General features: G+C 36.6%; 1 protein-coding gene across 1 annotated transcript; it reads right to left on the minus strand.

Moving 5' to 3' along the window:
• Positions 1 to 395: 395 nt before the first annotated feature.
• Positions 396 to 18,077, minus strand: nompB (intraflagellar transport protein 88-like protein nompB). Its single transcript, XM_090109997.1, has 19 exons — positions 17,857 to 18,077; positions 17,261 to 17,406; positions 16,824 to 16,950; positions 16,637 to 16,741; positions 16,449 to 16,562; positions 16,074 to 16,177; positions 15,886 to 15,995; positions 15,656 to 15,774; positions 14,843 to 15,003; positions 14,286 to 14,520; positions 13,931 to 14,135; positions 13,275 to 13,437; positions 12,769 to 12,871; positions 12,081 to 12,194; positions 11,639 to 11,747; positions 4,969 to 5,076; positions 3,686 to 3,751; positions 3,062 to 3,134; positions 396 to 630 (listed from the first exon to the last, which is right to left on the minus strand). The coding sequence occupies exons 1-19, from the start codon at positions 18,064 to 18,066 to the stop codon at positions 510 to 512; spliced, it is 2,493 nt and encodes an 830-aa protein (XP_089966123.1). The 5' UTR covers positions 18,067 to 18,077; the 3' UTR covers positions 396 to 509.
• Between the last annotated feature and the right edge of the window lie 354 nt (positions 18,078 to 18,431).

Genomic DNA, 18,431 nt, shown 5'->3' on the forward strand with positions numbered 1-18,431 from the left:
GATATGTGTATGTAACAAGGTAAAGGCTATATTTAGCTTTGAAGAAGCATTTGTTGAAATCTCTTTGAAATTTTACTTATTTCTATACATTTCTTACCTTTGAAAGGCAATATTGCCTGAATAATGTTTTGTCAAACTGGTTTTTTTCTAGTCTAAGAATCTATGTAAATCGAATGTGAATAAATTATTTATAATATTTTAAGTGAAAATTTCTTTCATTTACAAACATTATTTCTACGTATGTTTGCGTAACCAACCTTTCGGCGCCTCGCGCGGTTTTTACAAATCAATGTTGCTGACGCACGTTGAATGGAAAGTTCGATGATTTGCTAATTTAATTATAATTAAAGTTGAACAAAATTTTCATGACCGTGAGGGTAAAATAAAGTAAGTGATTAACATACATTAACGTTTATTTTACGTGAAAAATTACAAAATGTACAATTCGATTTTTCAAAATGAAGAATATTTCGAGATAGTACAATAGTAGTAGTAATGTTTTCTTTTCCTTATTCTGGAGGTAGAGGTAGATCGTCTTCAAACATATCACTTTTCTTCTTACTATCTTGTCGTTTTACAGAGCGAGATAGTGGCTGCATTGACTCGTTCACGACGCTCGAGCTCGTGTTACTGCAAAAATATATAGGCTTTAAAATAAATCAGTAGATAACTATATCACTTCAATATTTGTTTTTGTTGCATTATTTGTTTTGTATTTATGAAACTTTTTTTTGCTATCTTATTAAAAACATTGTATATCATTAAAATATATTTCGATTTTCTCTACATTTAATTTAACTGCGCCACTTTAACATCGGCCATTTTATTTACGACGCAGAATAATTCAAATTCATGAATCGGAATTGATAAGTGAATGAAAACTCATTTAATATTAATAAGTTTGACCCTATGATGCCGTCACGTGCCAAGTCTGGGATAAGCCGTGCCACCGAATCTAGTGCGCAAAATATTAACGAACAATCTAGAAAAAAATTATATACTTTAAATATGAACTCGCGTTGTTTAGCGCAAAGCAAAGTTAAATGAATAAGTAGATCCCATTCGAGAATATTCTATTAAACAGTCTGTAAGTATACATATAAAAAAACAATTTTGTACTAATTAAAATCTCATCTCCAATTTTATATATTTTGGTCTATAGGAAACACGATTTAATTTATGAAATTTTTTGTAACCTATAACCTTGGATATCTTATCTCAGAGACACGAGATTAGGTACATAATTTTCGGGCAGGTTTATAATTTTTATAAAAAAATGAAATCAAATAGTTATTCGGTTTAAAAAAAATTAAATCGTTTTTATATTTGTCTATAATGTTTAGATAAAATGGGAGGCCTGTATACTTCTCATTACCCAGTCTTTTTCTTTAATGCCCTCCATCAACCCTTCCACAATTAATATACCTAATACCAATATAAGTCAATGAAATTTATAATATTATTCATGTGGTATGAATATTTTTTTTCATATTGGTTTTAAAATAATCACTAAGGATCACTTAACACAAAGGTGAAGAAGATAATATAAGATATTTGGCACGTGCCAAACTAATGCTCTTACAGCCCGGCAATAATGTTGTAATTAGCTTGGCATATTTCAGATATCACATTAATTAGTAGTAAATGATAATTTAGAATATATGTATTGTTAAATTTGTTAAATGAAACACTTAAAACAATGAACGTAATTATATTCATTGGTTGAGTATTTGTAATAAATTGTTGAGTTATAAATCTTGCTTTAAACCTAAACGATATTATAATCTTAATCTTAATCTTAATACTATTATAAAGGCGAAAGTTTGTATGGATGTATGGATGTATGGATGTATGGATGTATGGATGTTTGTTACTCTTTCACGTAAAAACTACTGAACCGATTACAATGAAATTTAGCACACATATAGAGGGTAACTTGGATTAACACATAGGATAGGTTTTATCCCGGAAATCCCACGGGAACGGGAACTATGCGGGTTTTCCTTTGAAAACGCGGGCGAAGCCGCGGGCGGAAATCTAGTGTCCAATAAAATGCTAACTAACAAAGACACAAATAATATACAGGGACGATTCGTTTCTTTTTATATTGTGAATTTTAAAAAACTTTAAAATATTTATCCTCCCATTCTGATGAACCAAACTAATGTATCGCTGTTTATGGTGTTAAACAAAAATAACCTCTATAGGTACAGATAGTTAAATGTTGCAATAAGTAACAGAAATGTCATTCGCATTCATTTCTGATGAAAATTTAATCATTTTTGAATCGTTAATTGTTAACCTACTTACATACTGACTGATAATAATTATAGCTCTCATATAGGACATACTATTATTATCAGATACGCAATAATTATCCTACAGTTTGAGCTTCCTCTACCAACTGAATAATTTTTAAACAAATATTACAAAGTCAACATACTTTAAAAACTCATATAATATGTTGAAGTGTTTTTTCATCGTTTTAAATGACACTGTCGTCAAGTACAGAGATAATTTATTAATTTACGTCACTCGTGTAATCTCAGTAAAAATATTTCTTTGTATTGAAAGCACATACTTTGTCTCGCCGTGATATCATGTAGAAGGCGTATTCGCAAAATATTTTTGTTTGTCATGGGTAAACAGAATCCCACCTAACAGGCCTCTGGCACACCCACTGTTAGATAAGATGCTGAAACATTAAAAATTGCATCTGTTGAAAAAAGAAGAATATTTTCACCCAATACAATTTATTAGGTACAAAAAATCTACATTTACTTACATCATATTATGAGAATCACGGGCAAAATGAAATCATTCGCATATTCTAGTCGTTTGGTCGATTTTATGATTATGTATGTATGTGTTTCGATCGATTTTGTGATGATGTACGTGTGACACTTTGTATGCAGTTTTTTTAGTAGGTATTGTAAAAACATTATATTTACTATAAATTAAATATTTAATATATTTTTTAGTTATCTGTAGGTCATTTCTCAATTAATTTAACCAAAACTTATATGTAATGTTTAACTACATTATATTAAAATATACTAACCTGTTTCCAGTGTTTAGCCGACTCTCGCTTGGCCGCCGCGTTCCTGTCGCTGCGCTTTCGCCTCGTGAAGCCGCTTAATAATTTAAATATAAATTATAAGAAAGCAATTCATTTTTTTTTAATCGCATACTATATTCAGTGTTTACAGTACATAAACATTTTGGAATAATAGTTAGATTAGAACTGTAAACTCACAACAGTTAAACAAAATATTCTTATTCTCGTAGATTAATTTTACCCCCTTGGAGGTAAAATTAATCTACTTTAAAAACTAAAACGTTTAACTTGTACTAAAATATACCTAATAAAAGATCTACAAAATATCAATACAATAATGAAATATAAATGTACCATTTTATTAACCTCATGGCATGAGGTATCATGCTAATATCACATAGAAATAGAAAAAATCCTAACTGTAGAGGTCGTTTTCCTCTCAACGATTGTTGTTTGATTAAAAGAAGCAGTTTTAACCGGTTAATTATTATCAATATATATCGTGTACCATATTCGAATCCAGTTCGTGTCGAACTTATTGCATCATTTGTGATTATTTATTTATTATGTATCGTGATAACTATGAATATTCTAATAGGAATATTTATCTGTTTGTTGTAACCTTACCTCGCATGGATTCTATTGGTGATTGGCTTGCACCAGATGAGAAGCTACTCGCTGATGTAATGTTAGCTGTTTGGGAAATAATAGGAATCCATAAAGTATTCAAATTCTTACATGTATTATTTCCAAAATATTTTACAATTTAATTACATACATCATTTAATGCAACAATAAATTAAACCTATATAGTTACCTATTTATTCAAAATGTTATAAAAAATATAAGTAGCCAAGCCAGCGTTAGTGACAGGGACAGCTTTTATCTCGTTATCGCTCATTAGCTTAGTTTACCTTTAAGTTCAAACGTTCAATAATTAGCGGGACGTTAGATTACATGTAAACATATTGCAGACGTCAACAATAATAATTAACCCAACTGACTAATTAACGGTTCTTTAAAGCAATAATTGAGACAAATAATGAAAAATATGTTGTATGTCTTTATCCTGAATGCGATTGATATTCCTAGTTTTTAGAAGATAAACGATTATGTTTATTGTCTGTATATTGTAAGACGAATTTGTAATTCAGATAAATAAAAACAATAATTTTTCTCTTCATTTCTGCATGTATCATGTTTACAAGCAGAATTTAAGCTCAATTATTTATGCTTCAACTTAAATAATAAGAAAAGTTATTATGAAATTTTATCAGTTACTGGGCAAGGCAGTTAAACTTCGAGAATACAAATTATACTTAAAAATAGCTCTTTTATTATTAGGAAAAATATTAGATTGTAAGTAATAATGTTATCAATATAGATAGTACGTCATCATATTCTGCTTAATTTTCAAAACAGGTTTTTAACATTGTTGACGTCATCGGCGCATAAATCACAGCGTTATCGCGGTTCAAAGTTGGTGATATGGCGATTTCTATAATAATGCCACTGTACTTGTTGCAAAAACAATTGAAAATACGTAAACACGCTCGTGATAAAGGACGTTGTTAGGAAACAAACAATTAACGCAATCGTTTATTTTATGACTATTCCGAATATTTATGGAAAATTTACATTTGTTACTCTTGACATATATTTTGTTTAAAAATAAATTTGTTAAAATTTTATGTAAGAACTGTCAATTGATTATTTTTAAATGGTAATCATAGGAACAGTCAGAAATATTCTGAGATATATTTCACTATTTATGGGAGAGTTTGTTCATTTATATAACAGATTTTCTCCAAAGATGATAAATTAAAGGGCAGCGTGAAACAATAGGCAGCATACGTATTGGTTCCGTTGGTATTTACAAGCAAATATTAAAAAAGAAAACTTGTTCTTACCCCGTTCCTTTTGTTTCGCTCTAGCCACCGCTCTCTGCAACTCACGATTCCAAACACTGGTTTCAGACAAGCCCTGGTCACCGCATAGTTTTACTATGTGCTTCAAACCTGTACAAAAAATTGTCAGTAATTTTTTTCGTTATCGGTAGTAGGTATCTTAATTGAGTGGTTTCTACATATTTTCTAATTTATATTTTGGTGTTATGAAACTAGGTCATGATTGGTGTAAGTACATAAGTATACCAAATATCATCCAAATGGGTTCCGTCGTTTTAAGTAAATACAAAGCCAAAGTAAATATTTTTTAAAACTTAATAAGGAAGTATTTTGTTTTTTTCATTTACACAAGTCTTACTATGAATATAACTTTTATCTGATGCAAATTAGAAATTTCTCTGTACTATCAAAGTTGGAAAACAACTGCATTAGAGCATAACGAAAATATTTACCATGAGAGATAACGACACAAACATAATAAGTTTAAGTGGGAGTCGAGCACTGCTTCGGCACGAAATGGGTCAAGCTCGCACCGGGGAAGTTACCACACCCTCACAGGAAACCGGCGTGAAGTGGTGGCATATTAACAGTATGCCACCGCGTTTCGTACGGTGAGTGAGGGGTCCGGAGGCCCAAAAACAACAACCCCCAAATATGAACGCGGCATTATTAGGCAGAATACCCCAGGAGGGTACCGGCACCTGCGGTGCAGGAGAATCCCTCCCGCAGCGCCTGCGCTGCGGCAGCCCGTCGTATTCTGGGGCGGGCATAATTCCGCTCGGTCATGTGCCAAGGGGTTCGCAGAGCAAGCAAAAAAAATCACCCCCCTCCACTCTCACGGTGGACTTTTGTAACATACGGGGGCTGCACACTAACTTAAACGCCGTCCACTACCATCTTGAGACGGCTAAGCCGGCCTTGCTCTTCCTGACTGAGACTCAGATATCAACTCCGGCCGACGTATCTTATCTCACATACCCTGGTTTTAAGCTGGAGCATACTTTTGCACCGCGTGCCGGGGTATGCGCATACGTTAGGGAGGATATCTGTTGTCGACGTCTTGGCACCCTTGAAGGTGAGGATCTGTCTATTATCTGGCTGCATATTGACTGCGGTGACCACCCTCGCATCTATGCTTGCCTGTACAGATCCCACAGCGGGAATACTGGTACCGACCGATTATTTGAGCACATCCAAGAGATGATCGACACTTTGCTTGTACAGTTCCCTTCTGCAGAGCTCGTGGTTTTAGGCGATTTCAATGCCCACCACGTTGAATGGCTCGGGTCGCGTACAACTGACCACGCGGGACGAACTGTACACGATTTTGCTCTAGCCTATGGCCTAACACAGCTGGTCTCATCGCCTACGCGAATACCGGATGTGGAGGGCCATACTCCCTCTCTTTTGGATCTTCTGCTGACCACACATCCCGAGAACTATCAGGTCTCCGTCGTGGCCCCACTGGGGTCATCAGACCATTGCCTGATACGGAGTATGGTGCCACTCATGGGCTCGAAACAGCAGACACCTGCAGCTCGACGCCGTGTGTGGCACTATAAGTCGGCAGACTGGGACGGAATGCGTGGTTTTTTCGCTTCCTACCCATGGGGGCCTGTTTGCTTCTCCTCGGAGGATCCCAACGCTTGTGCTGAGTCTATCACTGACGTGGTACTGCAGGGTATGGAACTATTTGTGCCATACTCTGTTGTGCCCGTTGGTGGTAGATCTAAGCCTTGGTTTGGACGTTCCTGTAACATGGCATCTCGTCAGAAACAGGAACTTTTTCAAGCCTGGGTTGCAGCAACGGCATGTCGCGATCCAAGCGTTGGTCTTATCAGGAAGAAGTACAACTCTGCCTCCAGATCCTACAAGAGAGAAATCGCTAGGGCTAAATCTAGTTACATTGGTGCACTTGGCGATAGACTAACGCGACTTCCTTCGGGAACACGGGCGTTTTGGTCCCTCGCCAAGGCCATCCAAGGTAACTTCTGTCGTTCATCCTTTCCACCTTTGCACAAGGACGAAGACTCTCTGGCCCATTCCGCTAAAGAGAAAGCCGAACTCTTGGGCGCTCTCTTTGCTAGGAACTCGACTCTTGATGACAGGGGAAAGACACCGCCGACCATCCCGCGGTGCAACCATTCAATGGCGGATATACGTTTCACACAACGTGCCGTTCGAAATGCTCTCTTTTCCCTTGACATCCATAAGTCGACAGGGCCGGATGGAGTCTCCCCTATTGTGCTTAGGACATGTGCTCCTGAGTTGGCACCGGTTGTAACGCGTCTTTTTCGGCTCTCTTACGCCAAAGGCATTGTTCCGAATTCGTGGAAGACTGCTCTTGTCCACCCAATCCCTAAAAAAGGCGATCGCTCAAATCCGTCTAACTACAGACCGATCGCCATCACTTCTTTACTCTCCAAAATAATGGAATCCATTATTAACTGCCAGCTCATGAGGTACCTGGAGGAGAACCAGCTGTTAAGCGACCGGCAATACGGTTTCCGTAGTGGTCGCTCGACTGGTGATCTTTTGGTGTACCTCACTCACAGATGGGCGGAGGCGGTTGAGAGTAAAGGGGAGGCATTGGCTGTAAGTTTGGATGTAGCGAAAGCCTTCGATCGGGTCTGGCACAGGGCACTTCTAGCGAAATTACCATCTTTCGGACTTCCTGCGAAGTTATGCGATTGGGTTGCCAGCTTCCTGGAAGAGAGGAGCATTAAGGTCGTTATCGACGGTTCTTGCTCTAAGCCTCTTCATGTGAATGCTGGTGTCCCACAAGGCTGCGTGCTATCTCCTACACTGTTTCTTCTGCATATCAATGATTTGTTACAAATCAGCAACATTCATTGCTATGCGGACGACAGTACGGGGGATGCTCTTTATCCCGGCCGTGCAAACACTTCAAAGGAAAGCCTTAATGAGAGCCGAAACAAACTTGTGTCTGAAGTCGAGTCTTCTCTTCAAGAAGTCTCGGATTGGGGCGAACTTAATCTTGTCGAGTTCAATCCCCAAAAGACACAGGTTTGCGCGTTCACCGCTAAAAAGACCCCATTTGTCGTAGAACCTCGGTTTAAGAGTACTCCCCTTAGTATATCGCCGAAAATCGGAATCCTCGGAGTTGAAATCTCGAGTGACGTTCAATTCCGCAGTCATTTGGAAGCGAAGGCTAAATTAGCCTCGAAAAAGCTTGGTGTGCTCAGTAGATCGAGACAGTACTTCAAGCCGGCCCACCGACTTCAGCTGTACAAGGCTCAGGTGCGACCGCATATGGAGTACTGTTCTCATCTCTGGGCCGGAGCTCCACAGTACCAACTCCTTCCTCTTGACCGCATCCAACGTCGAGCAGCTCGAATTGTCGATGACCGTAGGCTTTCCGATAGGCTCGATCCTCTGTCAGTGCGAAGAGACGTTGCGTCTCTCTGTATACTGTACAGAATCTACTATGGGGAGTGCTCTGAGGAATTGTTCCATCTACTACCAGCCGCACAGTTCCACCACCGGACCACACGCCGTAAAAATCTGTTCCATCCGCACCATCTGGATGGTTGGCGCTCCACCACTGTCCGCTTCACCCGCAACTTCCTTCCGCGTACGGTGAAACTGTGGAACAATTTGCCACCTGCGGTGTTTCCGAACAACTACGACATTGGGGCCTTCAAGAAAAGAGCTTATTTGTCCTTAAAAGGCCGGCAAAGCACCTGCAACACTTAGTGTTGCAAGTGTTTATGGGCGGTGGTGACCACTTACCATCAGGTGGCCCACCTGCCCCTTTGCTTGCTCTGACATAAAAAAAAAAAAAAAAAAAAAAAATAATATGAATGACATTTTACAAAACATCTTATTTCTATGTGACCTAAATAAGTGTATTCGTCATTGCTCACTGCTCAGTTTATATTATATCAGTTTATACCTATATTGATAGCTAAATCATTAATTATTACGTATATTATACAATGATATTTTATGTATAGATACGTTATATACTCACAATATATCCAAAAAAAATGCTTCATATGCAGTGTCAGGCACACACAAATACAATTTTCATTTTACTTAATTTATTACATTGACAGACTGTATAAGAGAGATGGCTCTAATAAAATGATATAAATAAAAAAGACAAAGATAGTTTGTCACTTCCGCGCAGGTGTAAGCAAAAGTCATAAGAATTCACCAATTAAATATAAATAAACAAATAGTTGCCATGGTAATTGGCATAGATAAACGACACAGAAGGTTCAATGTTATAGATGTTAGGTTTCCTGCACAAGTAAATAAATATGACAATTTCATTTACTATTTTATGATTATTATGATGTCGTATTAAAATGAAAAAAAAAATAAAAAACTTTTTTGGAGATATAACTGTATTAAGTATTTATTACTAGCTGTGGTGTTCGTTTAAGTCATCATCATTTCACCCGATAATCACCCACTGCTGAGAATACTGCATTTAGTCCTCCTTATAGAACTCCATAAGGACCGATCTTACGCTATTCGTTTCAAGGCAGTTCCCGAAACCCGTACAAGGTCATCACTCCAACTTGTAGGATAATTATAATAATAGTGGTGCCTAGATGAAAAAAAAGGATGAAATAAAAGAAAGGATGAAGTATAAGCCTTTTTTATCTAAAACACAAATAAAATTTATATATGTTCAATAGCTATTTACAGAAAAGCAAATAGCCTTTTTCGTCAGTAGCGATAATCTTTTCATCAATGTATACGTATATTCAACATCATTTTTGCAAACAAACATTTTTGCCATCACGATTTCATTGTATATAATAAATAGATATATTTGTTAATTATATGCACTGTGTGGATTTAAATATAAAATTAATCAAGTATTTTACCCAAATCGAAATTAATAAAATAACCGTTCTATTTTCAATAATCGTATCTACATGATAATCTTTGAACACAGTGTACGCTAGCTTTGTCACACTAGTGATTGAAGCAATGTTTTATCCCTTTCATTATTTCAATACACGTGTCAAGCAAGTGTCATTAATAAAGAATTGTAAATTGTTATTTTTACTCTTAAACTGTAATAATTTAATATATTTTGCTGTGATATGATATTCCTTTATCTTTCTTTATTTTTTTGCACGAATACGTGCACTTTCTGAACACACAGGAAGGCATTTTCGACAACTTTAATGTACCTATAGGCACATGCGCTCACTGGGACCGGTGACAATCTGACTGATTGCATTGGTCCCAAATAGGACCAATTCACGGAATCGGTTTTGGTGCGTTGATGACGTATCTACCTCTTGTTTCTATATATAATATCATTGATATTATAGCACAAGTATTATGAGAACATATTGTGTTTAATGGTATGTTTTCGCTATTATTATCATATATGTACTAATATTATAAACGTGAAAGTTAGAAGTTAAAATCTTTGTTATATTATTTTGTCCTTATATATTAACTACCACCTGCCACCTGCGGTGTTCCCGAACAACTACGACATTGGTGCCTTCAAGAAAAGAGCTTATTTTATTTTATTTGTCCATAAAAGGCCGGCAAAGCACCTGCAACACTTCTAGTGTTAAAAATGTTTATGGGCGGTGGTGACCACTTAACATCAGGTGGCCCACTTGCCCCTTAGCTTGATCTGACATAAAAAAACTAGCTTTCTGTCCGCGGCTTCTCCCGCTTTGTCTAAAACATAATAATCACTACATAGTATAAAACAAAGTCGCTTTCCCTGTCCCTATGTCCCTATGTCCCTTTGTACGCTTAAATCTTTGAAACTACGCAACGGATTTTGATGCGGTTTTTTTTATTAGATAGAGTGATTCAAGAGGAAGGTTTATATGTATAATAACATCCATTAAATAGTGGAGAAGTACTGTTATTTTTGAGGTTTCTAATGTGATGTCGTAAAAAATTACATTGTTTCCGCTTATATTGCAAACGCAGGCTGAACCCTACGAGTTTTATCAAAATAATGTACTAAGTATTATACACATTGAAAAGGTCTACAGAAAAGTCCGCGATGGTATATGTCTATCTCTTATGGATAACCCACAATAACATTTTTTTGTCATTTACTTTTTACGACAAATAATAGCTTATTTTCGAAGCGATTTTCACCAATACAGCATTAATCCTTTACCAATTAAATAGCTTGAATACATTGTTCATTTAATATAGATCTATATGGCACTTTACACCGTATGATTTAAGTGAATATTTTCGAAGATATTACAGATTTAAAAATTGCGGGACGTAGCGTTTGCGGCGGTACCGGCCGGCCGGGCCGCTATGTTTTTATATACAACGTTCACACTTCACAGTTTTTCTGTAGTGTATTTAGTATCAGCATTGCACCCGTGCGAAGTCGGGGCGGGTCGCTAGTAAATTATATACTAAAACCTTCCAGTTGAATCACTATCTTAAAAAAACGCATCAAAATACGTTGCGTAGTTTTAAAGTTGTTAAGGGATATAGGTACAGAGAAAGCGACTTTGTTTTATACAATGTAGTGATTTTCTAGAGAGATAGGTACCTATATTATTATGGTCTGGATTAACACATAGACTTTTACAAGGGTACCGCACGTAGCCGCGGGCGCCAGCTAAAGTTTCTAAACGCTAAAAATAATTAAATAAAAATCAAATCAAATAAAAATAAAGTTTAGTCTGATTACATTGAATATCATCTGGAAACCTTGCGTTGAGTTTCTTGTAGACTCCAAGAGCTTCTTGATACCGGCCACTGGCGCGCAAACAGCCTCCGATAAGTAGACCCCATTGCGGCTGTAAATGTTATAATGAAGACATTATAATATTAATTTTATTAAAGAATATAGGTGGATAATTTCATCTTATTAATGGTATATGTAAATTTAATAAATGGATAATAAGTTTTGCATCGAAGAATGTAATGGTTCAAATTTAAAGCACGAAAAAAACCATTTCAGATTATGTTTAGATTTTAAAATTATTCGTGTTTGTTTCTTTAAGAAATACATCGGTTAATTGCTAGAAAATTTTACATACAGTAACTGCCAATTTTACACGTGAATACATATTTACGTTCTGGACACTGACAACACTTAAAATAACTTATGATTAATAAATACGACTCACATTATTTGGCTGCAAACGTGCAGCTCGTCGATAGTATTGCAACGCTTCCTCCGGTGTCGACTCGCCAGCCAGCCATTGCAAAGCTGTCAATTCGCATGGCCACACTGCTTCTACCTGTAATTGAATTAAATATTTTCTTGTGCTTTGTAAATAATAAAACAAACGAATAATGTAAAAGAGTATGTATTACTAATAGACTAGTGTTTTTTAATGAGAGAAAACTACAGTCCACACATCATATTTTTTCCATTATTTCACGTTTTAAATGTCAGTTTTTTTTCCATTTGTCTCCAATCTATACTAATATTATACAGAGGAAAGGTTTTTGTATTTATGTATGTATGTATGTATGGTTTTCACGCATAAACTACTGGACCGATTTCAAAAATTCTTTCACCATTAGAAAGCTGCATCTTCACTGAGCAACATAGGCTATGTTGCATTTTCAAAAAAATTAGAGATCCTTACCAAAAATGCAATAATGTAACCCAAGGTGTAACAAATTTCTTAATTAAATAAAATTATATTCCTTAATAAAAATTCTGTCATCACGTGCGCTGCGGAATCTATTCCTTGAAGTACGAGGATGGTTCTTATGAAAAAAAAACGTAAACATGTAGGTACCACGGGCGAAACCGGGGCGGACCTCTAGTATTTTATAAACCTAAAATCTCGATTCCAGACTTACGTCTTGATAATGATGTTTAGCAGTTTGTGTATCACCGAGCTCGCTGTGAAGGTTCGCGAGCGCACACGACACCCCCGCGTCCCAGTTGCCTATCATACTATACCTGGAAACAGTTTTTTATTTTTCAAACTATATGGCCAAGAAAAATAACTGACATTTCTGCGCAAAGTGCCTATTATGTCTATTATGTTCTAATATTGCAAGTAGGTATAACACAATTAATACTTAATAGCATTATTTTGGAGATCTGACTCAAGTACTGTTTATTGATTTGTCTATTCATTATGACGGCAACGAGAACTGCACTCCGCATGCTGTATGCCAACGCTTTTCCACACCGCCCTCCTCGCAGACAGCTCTAGCGCCGTATCTCGCCTCGCAAGAAGCGCGAGGCCAGCGTACGCGCTGCCACCGCGCTTCACACCGCCCTCCTCGCAGACAGCTTTAGCGCTAATACTGTGTGTACGGATGTTTATGTCATGAATGTAAATAGCACTCTATCTTACCAGTGTTCAGCCGCACTACTGGCCGCAGTATCCCGCCTCGCGACGCGGGCCAGCCCGGCGGCAGCCAGTGCCCGCAGCGTGGGCCCCGCGCCCCCCGCGCCCCGCACACGTTGCCACCGCGCTTCTGCACCGCCCTCCTCCCCTGACAGCTCGAGTGCGAGTGCTAATGATTTATTGACTAATGATTTTTCAATCTGCATATTATTAATATTAATTTTTGTTTTTGAAGTGAAAACTTCTTTACCGGCGTTGGGTATAAAATCTTAAACTCGCGTCAGGACACGTGACCTGATCGAAAAAGCGTAAGACGGATGGATATAAAACATGCTCAACGTTAATAATCAAGTTTTCACTTCTGCCGGCACTCCCGGAGTGCAACCCGTCTTTTTTTTGTATCTCGTTGTTTAATATCATAATGGTAATAATGTACAAACTATGTTCATCAATATACAAAATATGTACATGTATTTTTTCAATTGTGTACAAATAAAAAATTCACGTACAAATATTTGATCAACAGCGTGTAAAAATGCTTCTACAGAGTTACAACTCATCAGAATTTTTTTCTTCCTTAGACAAAATATTACTTTACTCTGTTATATTTTTTTAAAATAGCATCATCAGCATAAATACATTCGTTAAACGACGAAACATACCCATATCATGCATAGCTATAAGGTCAGTGGGATCGAGATGCGTGGCGGCTGACAATTGGTTGAGGATATTAGCAATACCATCGCTAATTCCACTCCCGGATGAAGCAAGTTCAGAAAGCGCAGAGGTGACTCGCGCTGGACATGAGTAAGGGTCATCCCGGCACGCTGCTTCACTTAAAGATTTTGCTTCCGACACTTTTCCCAGCTATGAAAATTGAATTTTAAAATTAATAAGAACAAGAAATTCGTAAATCATTCTGAACTATGTAAATAAAGTAATCCTTTTATACCCATTTTCATATAATAATTACAAATTTTCTGAGAGCTATGTTTTATAGTAATACATATAACTGACTGCGTAGGCGACGAAGGCTGCATCAGCGTTAGCTTCTGCCCGTAGAATACGATCGTTCGGATGCGCCCTTGCCACCGCTTTCAGCCGCTGCAGCGCTTTCTGCCCAGTGGCCATACCGCCTCCTCCAGCTGTGGTAGCGCTGCGCAGTGATGCTAGAGCGCTGCCTAGTTCTAATCTCGCGCCAGCCCCGCCTCCGGAATAGCCTCGAAGGGCTTCCACACACCAAGAAGCACCGCTATAAAAATACGATGAATTATAAGCATTCATGTTAATTGAGTGAATATTGCACATATCTTTTTGCTTTTATGCATTGCAATTGCAATACATTCATTGCTTTGATGTCAGTATTCTACATAGGTAGGTACCGCATTGAAAAGAGGTATAAATCAATCATTGTGCTTCTTCTTCAGTAGCGGAAATAACCATGCTGCTTAAATTATTTACTATACATATATCTTTTATACGATAACTACATATCTGCTTCTGCATGCACAACTTTATAACACATTGTATTAAATCCGAACACCCGTATCACCTAGCTCTAACCAATGCCATACCCCAACTCGTCGTCCCGCTGGTGGCGAGCAGCGGGCCGTGCCACCGCAGCGGCCGCGAGCGCGAGGCAGCGGTCCGCGTGCGCAGCGGCCGCGCGCGACCAACGCGACAGCCGGTCGCCGCGCACCACGTCGCGTACTACGCACTCGTATGCGTCGTTCTCCTGTCATTTTAGAGCATTGAGATATACATATGGTGACGACACCGCCTACATCACTTATGTTCCGCTCAACATACGCCATATGGCGTAACTGCACGCTCATTTTTTATTTGTTTTAAAGTGAAACGCATCAAATATGCCTTCGTGTGTGTTACGATATTGCACAATTAATAATACAAATAATACGGAAAAGTGCAAAGGAATAACTTTTATCGGTAAATAACTGGATAATAATTTTTAAAACTTAGTTAGAGCAAAAAAATGGCGCACAGATTTTGTTCGTGGTGTCTCCTCCATACGTAGTAATATTATCTCAATGTTTTTAGAGTAGCTAAATTTAATAAAAGAGATATAAATCTATTCCGCAATTAATACAGCAGCGATATGGTAGAAAGTAATTAAATAAATACATATAAATATATTTTGTGTGAATCTGATACGTTTTGATATTTATTGTACAAATCAAATTAGTTGTTTAAAAGCTATAGTGGTGTGATGTTTATATGAATAGACCGCACGCGTGTTTAGATATCTAATAATAAGAAGCAAATTGTATAGAAAAGTAGAAACAAAAGTTTTAGAATTTGGAAATCTGATCAATTTTATAATACATATGTAACTAATTGTAACAACATTTTTCTCGTAAAGTCCTTACATCATCTATTGCTATATCGAGGTGATAGTTGGGAAGTTCAACATCCAGCATGGAGTGAAAAGCTGCTTTTCCACCTTCTGCATCATCTAATGCGACAGAACATAGGACCAAATGCAGACCTGAAATTTAAATTTAAAAAAAATATAAATAAAAGAATGTAACACATTAAATAAGTTTTAAAATACATTACACGAAAAAAATTGGATTATATTAAAATAAAATATTCATACCTGTCTGAAAATCACCCTGCTCGTGCATAATATGTTGAAAATTTGTGACAGCGTCACGGAACTTTCCCATTCTCACCAAGAGAAGTCCTATGTTGTGCATCACTTTCATTCTGGTAATTTTAATAAAAGAAATGATGACACATAATTAGCAGTGAGAATATTTTCTTAAAAGCAAATTACAAAAATACCTTAAATCTTTTTCTGCAGTAGGAGTTTGATCCAGTGCCATTCTGTATAACTTGAGTGCTTTTGGATGCTCACCCATTTTGAAATATATGTTACCCATATTCACCTTAAAGAGATAAAATATATATTAATAAAAAATGTTGTGTGGTTTTATGAAACCACGGTAAAAGTGAAACTGTTCGAACGGTTCCGAACACTGCTTTGTGTAGCGCATGTCGCGTGACGGTCGGCTGCCGAGTAGGTATACCTACTCGGCAGCCGCGATACACGCGACATGCGCTACACAGACCAAAAAGTTTGAGACGATGTAATAAAAGTTTCACTTTAATAAATGAATCAATGTGAGCCTTGCAAAGAATTATTGTTTTTTAAAATACCTTCAGTCTATTTGCATGTGGGAATAATTTATTCCTCGTGAGCAATTGGTAGGTATTTAAAGCTTCTGTATACATTTCGTTGAGTGCATATTGGTCCGCTAAATTGCAAAGAACCTGAAATTAAATAATAATAAACAGAAAATATAGGTTTATTTTTTAATAACCTTTTCTATTTTTTTTTTACTTACACAAAAAGTAAGATCTAAATTGTGCGATTCTCCTAAATTGGCTTGTTCTTGCATCTTTATTAATTGCCTTTCTAGAGTGGACGCTTCCTGGGCCTTAGCTAAAGCCTGAAATCCAGTAATATCTTAGAAGATGTACTGAAACTTTTAAAATTAATTTTGATACGAATATATTATACGTATAACCTACCTGTGTGAGATCTTGTTCCCTTTTACTACTATTAGATTCGTCGTCAGATATTCGAGCACTAAGCATGCAAGATTCCTCTACGAGGACCATAATTTTCGCTTCCATTTGTTTTATTTTATCCTCAATTCTATAATTCAATTAAAATTTATTTAAATGTAATTCAAATTCAAACAAGAAAACTATTATTATTCCAAATTTCATCCAAATTGATGCTGCGGTTTAGCTATGAAAGACAGATAGATCGCATTTGAAGGATTATAATTTAGGGTGAAACTAGAATAATTCGAGCAAAGAGAAGCTTATAATTAGATGATCTTATGATTATATTTATGATGAGGTTGAGTAAATTTATAAGTCTAGTACGTATATTTTTTTAATTTTTTTATAGCATTTTCTGACAAAAAATATGAGTCTTATAATAATTCAATATATCTCACGTATCCTCCCTCTTCTCTTCCTTGGCGCTATTGTCTCTCGTAGTGGACGTGTAACCCGCCGCTCGGTGTGCGGTGACGGGGCGGGTCGCGGCCGCGGCGGTGCCCGCGCGTGAGCCTCGTACGCTCACCGTGCCCATACGGAACATCTAGTTTTAGGAAATGTCATAGTTATAGTATAGATAGACTGTGAAACATTCTAAGATAAAGTTATTGCTTTACGAACAGGTGGTAAATTATTTTTACCACTTTTTTCTTTACGAACGTTTGTATAAGTCAAAAGCGCTCCTTAAAGAAGTCTACTTGAATACATAAATGTTTGCGTTTAAACTAATACCTAACTAAGATAATATGGCTCGTCAAACTATATTTTATCAGATGCAAGATACGATCGGATATATTATGTTGTTCGACGCAGTTGAGGAAAATCTATGATAAAACAAGGAAGTAAATTCAACCAACAATTAGGTACTGTAAATAAATTATGTGTAGTGCTATATTATACACCTTTCTATACGTCTTAAGTTTTTCTAGTTTCTATCATGAATCACGTATGAATTAGTTCCTTACAATATAAAATTTAAATTTTATTTACTTACCCCAGTCCCCATCCTACTAGGCACTTGTCTGCCTATTCCAGCCGTCCGTAAAGTCTGTTGCAAAGCAGTATCCTCCTGAATGCCTCTCGTATCCAACGCTGGTGATACATCATTGAATCCCGTATACAGTTCATCATCATCATCATCTATAATCAGTGCTGTTCTTGGCTTATCCATTCCCCTAGACACGTTATGCCTTAATCCAATCATAAGTGTGGTTATTTAGTATTTTATTTTGGAAAAGTCCTCGCAAAGAAATCGAATGTGACTTTGTTGTGACGCGGTAACCATGGAAACCCAGATGTTCACGATTGACAAATCGAAGGTTACTTACGTCATATTTTAAAGTATGTATAAGTAAAAAGTTTATTGTTGTATAGAAGAAATATTAATAAAATATAAATTATATCGATATGTAACATTTTATTATATTAATACAATAAATGTATCACAATAGTAATTTCTATGGATATTATGAATGCTTATATTTAACAATTCAGTAAGAAAATAATTATACTCTTTTGAATTGCATATTCAATTGAATTTTTCAAACATATTGTAAAGGATTGTTTAAG

Source organism: Colias eurytheme, chromosome 15 (genome assembly GCF_061535395.1).
Source record: "Colias eurytheme isolate Ceu_HAF_F1 chromosome 15, ilColEury1 Martin Lab GWU primary, whole genome shotgun sequence".
In the NCBI taxonomy this organism is placed as follows: domain Eukaryota; kingdom Metazoa; phylum Arthropoda; class Insecta; order Lepidoptera; family Pieridae; genus Colias; species Colias eurytheme.

What these genes read in the sequence shown, in the direction of transcription:
- nompB (XM_090109997.1), bottom strand. Translation starts at nt 18,066, where the DNA reads ATGATTGGATTAAGGCATAACGTGTCTAGGGGAATGGATAAGCCAAGA. An exon ending in AGTAGTGCGGCTGAACACTG is followed by an intron (nt 12,872 to 13,274) that starts GTAAGATAGAGT and finishes AACTGTTTCCAG; the next exon opens with GTATAGTATGATAGGCAACT. An exon ending in GTTTCCAGATGATATTCAAT is followed by an intron (nt 5,077 to 11,638) that starts GTAATCAGACTA and finishes TTTTTTGTACAG; the next exon opens with GTTTGAAGCACATAGTAAAA.